The following is an 8997-nucleotide window of genomic DNA, read 5'->3' on the forward strand; positions in this document are numbered from 1 at the left end:
CTGCACCACAGGCCCTGTCACATTTGAAGCTTTGCATTTTCTTCCCTGTTTCATGCTTCCAGCACTGGGGAGGCCCTACCTCGAGTACTGTGGTTGTTTTGGGCCCCTTGCTACAAGACAAACCTCGAGGCAATGGAAGGTTGTGGAAAATTGCCCATCCTGTTGTGTGGGCACAGAACTGCTGTGAGGTGGGGGAGAACTGATGGAGCTGTTCCGAGCCATCTCTGAGGTGGGATAACCCAGGCTCTTGAGGCACCCTTGGAATGGATGAGAGTGAAAGGACATTGAATGATTGGTGTTTATATACATATATACATACATATTTATATATATGTGACATTTATTTTAACACTTTGGTTGCAATGGAACTCACCTATGTGGCCATTTTGGTTATTTCCTTTAGAGATATACCAATATAAAAGTATAAAAATAACACTTTAGAAAATACATAAGGAAAAGAAAGAAAAAAAAGAAAGATTAAGAGTAGAGAGTGGAGAGGAAAGGTCTCACCACCCATGAGTGCAGTGACAAGACTTGGTTGTTGCAATTTCGGTGTCCATGGTCAAAGTGATGGTCACAGTCTGGATCCATCAGGGGTGGGGTCCAAAAACACAAAGTTCAGTAGGTTAATACAGGCTCAGGCTCGGTGGGAACACCCAGGTACCTTCCCTGGGGTCAGGAGTTTTACACTGTCTGATGTAACACTGGGGTCATGCCCAGTCCTCTGGTGGAAGGCCCAGAAATGAGTCTGTGCGTCCTTCAGGGTCTCTGATGGTTTGTGCCCCTTCTAAGACATGACTCTGCCTCTCCCTGAGTGTGGCTGAGCCAGTTCTGCCCCATCAGAAGGGATGAAACCCTTCAGCCCTCCAGGGGAGTGTTCCTGATACCTACCCCGGGGTCTGGGGTAGTCCAGGGCACAGCCAGAGGGCTGAGGATGCACTACACCCCACCCTGTAAAGCCCAGGCAAAGCTCACGCACTCTGGGGTGTGCAGAGGAGCCCAAAGGCACACCCAGGGCTCTGCGACACAGAAAATCCCATGGAGAGGCTCTGTGCACCCCAAAAGGCTCCTTGAGGGCTGTGGGGAGCCCAAACAGGCACAGCCAGGGGCCACAGGCACCCAAAGGCAGCGCTGGGGCCTGGGCATGGCACAAAAAAACCAAGAGGTGGGGTTACCCCAAAATGGACACCAGGGGTTGGGATACCCTCTAAGGGACAGCCAGGGTGCAGAGGGAGCACACCGAGGGGTCCAGGGCTCCCCAAAACACACAGGGAGAGCCCAGGAAGCACAGAAAGGCCCACAGAGGTGCACAGCCACACTGTTCCCACCTGACCTGCAGTTCTGATCCCGCTGCTTCCCTCTTGGCATCCTCAGACCCCCTCCACTCCCTGTTTTGCATGGCCTGATCCTTCCCACTCCCACTCAAGCATCCTCAGAGATCATCTGTTCCAGATGTATCTCCTTTCCTTTCCTGGATGCTCAGATCCCTCCTCTCTTCTGCCCCTATTCCATTTCCCTTTGCCCTTCCATCTCCCTTTATCTCATTTCTGATCCCTCTGCCCATCACATCCTGCCCCCAGAGCTGCTCTGTCCCATCCCATGTTCCTTAAAATGTCCCTGCCCTTCCTATTCCCATCCTCTCCCCCGTGCTCAGCTGTCCCGTTCACCTCTGCACAAAGCAAAGGGAACACTGAGAGCATGGACAAAGGGGAATGACACTGTGTGGGCACGGATTGTGGGCACAGGGTGAAAGGGAACTTCTCCAAGTTTTATTTATAAAATGGATAGATTTGGACTGGACTGGACAGGGAATTAGGGCTGAGGGAAGATACTCTTCACCCCACCCCTCTTCCATTGTACTGAGTTTATATACAAATTCCAGCCTCCAGTGGATCTGGGATCACACACACACTTACAGGTGGGCAAGTGAAAAAAAAAACCTGTGGAATCATTCAGCTGGAATATATCCCAGAAATCATGGAGTCAGTCCATTCGGCAATTCTCTTTGCAGGCTCTGTCATCCCGTTGCCCCAGGAGCCCAAATCCTGCAGTCCAGGTAAGGCTGCACCAACATTCCCAGCTCAGAAGTTCTCGGAGCCAAGGCTCTGGCTCTCATCCTGCAGTGGTGAGGCTGTGGGGGCTGGGGGCTCCCCAGGAGAGGCCACATTCAGGTACCCGATCTCCGAAGGCTGTGAGGGGGACAGGCAGAAGGAAGAGTCCTGGCTTTCAGCCTCTCCCTCAGGCTTTGCATTCTGCGGGGCCTTCAGGGCGCCGAGGAGCTCTGGGAGATCTCGGGGTGGGAAGCTGGAAATAAATTTCCATTTTCTGTCATTCCGTGGAGTCTGGGAGACCCTTACCCAACACCTCTGAGCAGCACATGGCGATGTTGATGCTTTTCTCTTGGATCAAGACTCCACATTCCTCCTCCAGCCAAGGAAGGGACACCCTCAGCCAGCCCAGAACCTGCTCAGGCCATCCTTCACCCCAACGGCCGCTGGGGCTGTTACCAAACCCCCTGAGCTGCAGGGTCCCTTTGCCTTCCTTTCACATCTGGTTTGGCATGGATTGGAATGGAGGAGCACATCCCAGTGTGATGTGGGACACAGCTCTGGCAGCACTAGGGCTCCAAGTCTCACCACCTCTTGTATAAAGACTCTTCCAAAGCCCCTGAGCACCAAGACTCCTAAATCCCACAGCGTTCCCCAAAATATTCTGAAAATTTGACTTCTCCATCCCATCAATTGACTGGTTTTAATACCATTTTAATGCCATTTTAATACCATTTTCCCTAAAATTTGACCAAAAACAAACAAAAAAGACTTCTGGGAGGTGAACGCACAGTGTGGAGCAGCCAAAATGCTAAAGTGGCTGCTCCCTGGCTCCTCCTCCCCCCCACGGTACCTGGCACGAGGAGGTGGCAACACCTTACTCTGTGGTTGGCGTTCAGAGCCAGGAATGATCTTCGAGCCCTGGAAGGAGGAACAGAGACTTTGAAAGGAGGAGGTGCAGGTCAGACCCTGAATTCTGACAGTTCCTGGTCTTCCAAGATCTCCCCCAGCTTCACTGAGAGTCCTGTCCACCAACTGCAGCCCCACAGGGGTGCTAATCAGGGATTTGTCTTTTGGGTGTGAATTTAAACTAAAAAATCCAAACCAAGCCCCACCAAGGCCAGGTGAGCCCCAAACAGCCCTTTCCCCCTCAACAGCTCATTTCCAACCTACCTGGGTTCTATACAAATTAAAAGCCCCAATAAACTCCTAAATCTACCTGGTTGATTTGAAAACTCTTTGATTTCCTGGATTGTCTCCACTTCTCCTGCCAAAGTTCTTCATTAACATGGCCAGTACCTTCACTCAGCTCAGGAATTATCGCTCAGCTTGGCCTAAGGGAGGAACATTCCTCCTGGCACTTGGGGTTGGTTCTCCTTTCCTAGAGCCAACTTTACAACTGAGGCCTTTGAAAAGCTCTGAATGTGCCAAGTGAGATTCCTGTCCCTGTGGAAGGGGATCCCACGGGCAGCAGCTCAGGGATGGGCAAGGGCTGAGTGTATGGAGCCTTCAGCTCCTCACAAAGCCGCTCCTCACCATAGCTGTCGGTGAGCCCTTTCCATCCCAAGGGTTGGATCCAGCTCTTCCCAAGCCCCTCAGACATCAGGTTCTGTGATTCCTGCTCATCCCAGCCCTCCCGAGGTCTCACCTCTGTGTTGGGAGCAGGGCTGCTCCTGGGAAGGTGCTGGGAGGTGGCCACATGGCTGGAGAGCTGGAGCTTGTCATGCAGCCGAACATTCTCCTCCTCCAGGATCTTCCCTCTGGGCATGGCACAAGGCACAAGTTACTTTCCTTCCAGCCATGCTCCGTTTTCAAACAGGAATTTTCTTTTCCGACCTCAGAGCTGTTGCTCTCCACAGCCTCCAGCTCAATGGCAAGGTCTTGGATGGGAAAACGGGCTAATTACAGCCATGAAAGCCACTGCACCAATGGCTGGGGCACAATCCAAACATTCCTCTGGAATTCTTAAGAGGCACAAAACCAGGCAAAGGGAGAATCCTAGGGGATGGACATCAGCAGGGGCCTACCTGCTCTGCAGGGAAGGAATCCCAGACCGGAGGCTCAAAGGGGACTCCTCCTGGTCTGATATTCTTTGTAGGAGCCGTCGCCTCTCCTGGAGTAATTTCTCATTCTCAGCAGTGATCTGGGCAATCAGCACCTTCCCCTGAGGGTGGTGGAGAAGGAAAGAACAACCACCAGTTACTCTTGACTCTTCTCTGTCCTCTGCAAACCTCGGGACTTTCCCAAGGGATCACCATCAAGGATGCCAGCTCCTAAAAGCTTGGAGTCACCACCCCTGCAAGTGCTCAAGAACTGTGTGGACGTGGCCCTTGGGGACATGCTTTACTGGTGGTGGATGGATGGTTGGACTTGATGAAGATCCTCATTTTAAAGGTCTTCTCCAGCCTCAACGACTATGCAATTCCATAGTCTGTTCGATGTAAAATACCCCAAAAAGAGGCTCTGGGGTCACCTCCAAGCAGAAATTGCTGAGGCAACATGGAGTTCAGCCAGTGTCAGACTGGGATTTGAGGATGTGGCTTCCCCCCAAGGTCAGTCCTGAGCCAGGAATTTCCTTTTGGCTTTTTGTTACTATAGATTGGTGCCCCTGGTCCCTTCCTGCAAGGAGGGACTTTAGACAAGGGCCTGGAATGCAGGACAAGGGGGAATGGCTTCCCACTGCCAGAGGGCAGGGTTAGATGGGATACTGGGAAGGAATTCTTCCCTGGCAGGGTGGGGAGGCCCCAGTACAGGGTGCCCAGAGCAGCTGTGGCTGCCCCTGGATCTCTGGAAGTGTCCAAGGCCAGGCTGGACGGGGCTTGGGGCAGCCTGGGACAGTGGAAGGTGTCCCTGCCCATGGCAGGGGCTGGGGTGAGATGAGCTTTAATGCCCCTTCCAACCCACACCATTCCCTGAATCCATGATTATTTTGGAAGCAGCAGTGCTCCTGCAGCCTCCCTTTGCAGGAGAAGCCCTCAATGTGTCCTCTCACCTTTTCCACTTGGAGCTTCGACTCACTGAGCTCATTTTCCAGCTGTTTGATCCTGCTGTCCCTCTGTTTCACCTCGTGGATGAAGGTCTCCTTGGCCCTGCGGATCTTGTCCTTGTGCCGGAGCTGCATCTCGTTGTATTTCCTGGGAAAGCAGGGACAACCATCAGGCTGTGAAAGGCTCTTTTGCTCGGGGTCACCATCCAGGCAGGAATGTCCTGGGTTTATTCAGGCTCCTCAAAGTCCAAACTCAGAGTCTCAGCCATTCCCCAGCTCCTCCTGCCTGCCCAGAATGAGCACATGGACTGTCTGGACTCTTTCAGTGATCAGTTTGGGGGTGTTTTTGTTGGAAATTTTAATTTTTAAGTGTCGATCAAATGGAAATTGGTAAGGACCCAAAGCATTTCCAAAAGTGACTCCCAGCTTTACAAATCCTTGTGCTCACCCCTCCCAGCTCTTTATAACAAATAAGGTTATAAGGGCACCAAAACTGGAAGTTCCAGGGAAAGGATAAGTTGGTTTTGTTGGTGGGGATGTGGATGGTTAAGGGAATGACTTTTGAATAGGAAGAAAATTTAGGAAAACCCTCTAAGATCATCAAGTCCAACCATTCTCCAGCACTGCCAGGGCCACGCACTAACCATGTCCCCACGTGCCACATCCACACATTGGTTGGAAAACTAAGAATTCTAAACAGCAATGGACAGGCCAAGAGGAGCAAGAAGAGCCACTTCAGTGGGAGCTTCTTTGAGCTGGGCCACTGGCGACAAATACTTTTCCCTCCTGACACTTCTGATTTTTTCTCTTCCCCTCTAGTCCATTTGGGCAAAGTTCTTGTTTATTTTTATCCAGTTGAGATAGAAGGGAAAATAACACCAAAATAGAAGAGAAATTTCTACCATATAAGGGACATTTGCCCATGTTTGCTCAAAATTCATGATAAAAAAAGCTACTCTGCTCCAAATTAACCAAAAGGGCTCTGAGGAGAAAGGAGCAGCTCCAGGGAGTGTCTCTGCTGACACCAGACTCCAACCAACACCCTCCTGTGCTGCCTTCAGCTGCCAAGGAGAGCAGGACAGCTGGGAGAGCTGGAGGTGTTCACCTGGAGAAGAGAAGGTTCCAGGGAGACCTCAGAGCCCCTTCCAGGGCCTAAAGGGGCTCCAGGAGAGCTGGAGAGGGACTTTGGACAAGGGCCTGGAATGACAGAACAAGGGGAAATGGCTTCCCACTGCCAGAGGGCAGGGAGAGATGGGATATTGGGAAGGAATTACTGGCTGTGAGGGTGGTGAGGCCCTGGCACAGGAGGCCCAGAGAAGCTGTGGCTGCTCCACCCCTGGAAGTGTTCCAGGCATGGTTGGACAGGGCTTGGAGCAACCTGGGATAGTGGAAGGTGTCCCTGTCCCTGGCAGGTGAGTGGAACAGCATGGGCTTTAAGGTCCCTTCCCCCCCAAACCAGTCTGGAGTTCCCTGACAGCAGACAGGGAGGGTGAGCTCACTGCACACAGGACTAGTGGATTTATTGCTAAAAGCCTGAACATTGGACAGGAAAATCCACACCACAGCCAAATCCAGCAGCAGGCCCAGAAGGGGCCATTCCTCGGCAGGCTTTTGGGCATTACCTGACATAGAGATCCTTCTGGTTCAGGAGCCGGACACCTTCCTCATACAGGGCTTTGTTCTCCTCCTTCAGGAGTGCCAGCTGCTCCGAGAGCTTCTGGTTCTCCTTCTGGCACTGCACATGCTGGAAAAGGGTTACTTTTAACTTGTGTGTGTGGCCCCAACTGGAGGGGCCCCTCTGCCTCCCATCTGCCTGATCTCCAAAGCTTCTCTCTCATCAATCCCAGTGGTTCTCACTACAGCCAATATCCAGCCAGCCAGCCAGCCAGCCCCCCAGACCACTCCCTCCTCCCCCTAACAAGGAGCAGCGGGATTTTGTTGCAGAGAGAGGCAATGAACCCTCCCAGACAACAGACTCTGCCAAAATTTCCAAGCAAAAACTCTGAGCTCTGCAAGAAAAAGGGAAGGAAGAAACCACCCAGCCTTCCTGTGCCCTCAGAGCTGCATCCCAAGAAACGAACTGGCAATGGGATGCTGCTTTTCCTCCAGCTCCTATTGAAATCAGTGGGATCTGCAAGGGCTCAGCCCTGATCAGATGTTCCCAATTCCAGCGGCCCCCAGGAGCAGATTCCAGCTCATGATGGTCCTGTTCCCCCTTGTATGACGAGGAACCCCCTCACTGTCACTCACCTCATCAGCATCCAGCTTCTTCTCATCCTCCAGGACGTGCAGGGTCTTGGCCTGGAGCTCCACATGCATCTTGGCCAGCGATGCCTCCGTCTCCCGGGAATGCCGGAGCTGCTGCCGCAGCTCCTCCACCTGCTGCTCCAGCAGCCTCCTGAAAACACAACGGGGTGACAGTGAGAGCTGGAGGGGGATGTGCGACCTGCCCCCAAGGTGTCTGTCTGTCACCCAAACATGCCCTGCTCTCCTCCTGCCCCAGCTGACATGGAGGGGACAAAGGAATCAGCACATCCCAGCTGTCCCCATGTCCCAGTGACACAGAAAGGGGGGATGATATACTGGGATCATTCCCAGCTGCACAGGGAAGGGGGCTGTTGGCATCACTGGGCTGACAGTGACACCACGGCCCTTCCCAGGCAGATGAAGCCTCCAAAAATCTTTTGTATCTCAGGAAGGGGGAATCCCTGGAGAACTCCAGGGACAAGGCAGGTCCAAAGGGAAGACAGGAGGTCAAAGCAGTGGTTTGTGTCTCCCTGAACCCTCCCAGGGCAGCCAGGAGCTGCCAGAGGCTCCTGGGGCTGGCACAGCCCCTGTACAGCACAGAGACCTTTTCAGCTGCTCCTCGTGAAGTTCCTGCTGCACTCGAGCTTCATTTTCCCGAGCTTCCTTCAGGTCCTCCTCCAGAAGCTTCTTATCAGAAACACGGGCCTCTGCCAGCAGCAGCTGGTGCTGGGAATCCTTCAGCTTTTGCTGGAGTTTTGCGATCTTGGATTAAAATGGACATGGATTAAACGTTCTGAATGTACAGGCCAGCATCTGAATCAGACCCCTCTGATCCCCCAGTGTCTGACGCATGGGAAGGAAAGATTTCCTTGTTTTGATTCTAAGTCCATTAAAAGCAAAACCTCTGGAATGGCTACCAGATTTTGGACCAAATACTATGTCACAAATTCTCTGCAATCCTTTTTTGACCCAATTTGATCCTGCACATTTCAAAAGATAATCCAATGATTTCTGAGGAGCATGGCAGAATCAGTGCCATGGAAAACACAAGGTTTTGGAATTTTCCAGCCAGTAAACAGTATGAAATCTCCTCAGTAAAAACAGAATCGGGGTTCCCTGTGCCTGCCAGCCCCACTATCAGTATTTCAGAGACATTGGGTTATCAGACGTGGCTTCCATTGCCTTGATTATGCTCCCACTAATTACAGGCTTTTTTCCTATAATATTAAGCCAAGGGATCACAAAAAAGAATTTGGGGAAGCAAGCCTGCTTGTTTTCTGCACTAGAGCTGCACAGAACTGTCAAACACACCCCAGCTTACACTCACCTTCTTTTGTGCTTCTCCTGCTCTGGATTTCTCCTGGGCCAGCCTCTCCTGGAGGCTGCTCTGGAGCTTGTCAGCCTGGGAGCACTTGGAGAGCTCCAGTTCCAGCTCCTTGACCTTCTGCTGGCTCCTCTCCCACTGTGCTGAGAGGGAGGAACATGTTTCTGTGGTGTCTGAGAGTTTGGCCCGGGCCTGCTTCAGCTCGGCTTTGACCTGAGATCCCAGAGAAGAAATCGGGTTTATACTTCAGCATAAATCAGCTGGAATGGCTCGGCTAGGAAAGGGGGACAGGATTCCAGAATGAGCAAAAGAGGAACCGTAGAGGAAGTAAAGCATGTTTTATTTGGAGGCAGTGAAATTCATCACAGAATCCCAGAGCGGTTTGGGTTGGA

General features: G+C 52.1%; 1 protein-coding gene across 1 annotated transcript; it reads right to left on the reverse strand.

The window, feature by feature from the left end:
* Positions 1–312: 312 nt before the first annotated feature.
* LOC108446759 (coiled-coil domain-containing protein 30-like) lies at positions 313–8849 on the reverse strand (the record flags this gene model as incomplete). Its single annotated transcript, XM_017734344.1, has 9 exons — positions 313–2304; positions 2902–2969; positions 3697–3808; positions 4076–4212; positions 5041–5182; positions 6657–6778; positions 7285–7432; positions 7886–8043; positions 8609–8849. Coding segments are annotated over 9 exons (1351 nt in total), but the record flags the coding sequence as incomplete, so codon positions are not given.
* Between the last annotated feature and the right edge of the window lie 148 nt (positions 8850–8997).

Source organism: Corvus brachyrhynchos, unplaced genomic scaffold, assembly GCF_000691975.1.
Source record: "Corvus brachyrhynchos isolate BGI_N302 unplaced genomic scaffold, ASM69197v1 scaffold1275, whole genome shotgun sequence".
NCBI classification, from domain to species: Eukaryota; Metazoa; Chordata; class Aves; order Passeriformes; family Corvidae; genus Corvus; species Corvus brachyrhynchos.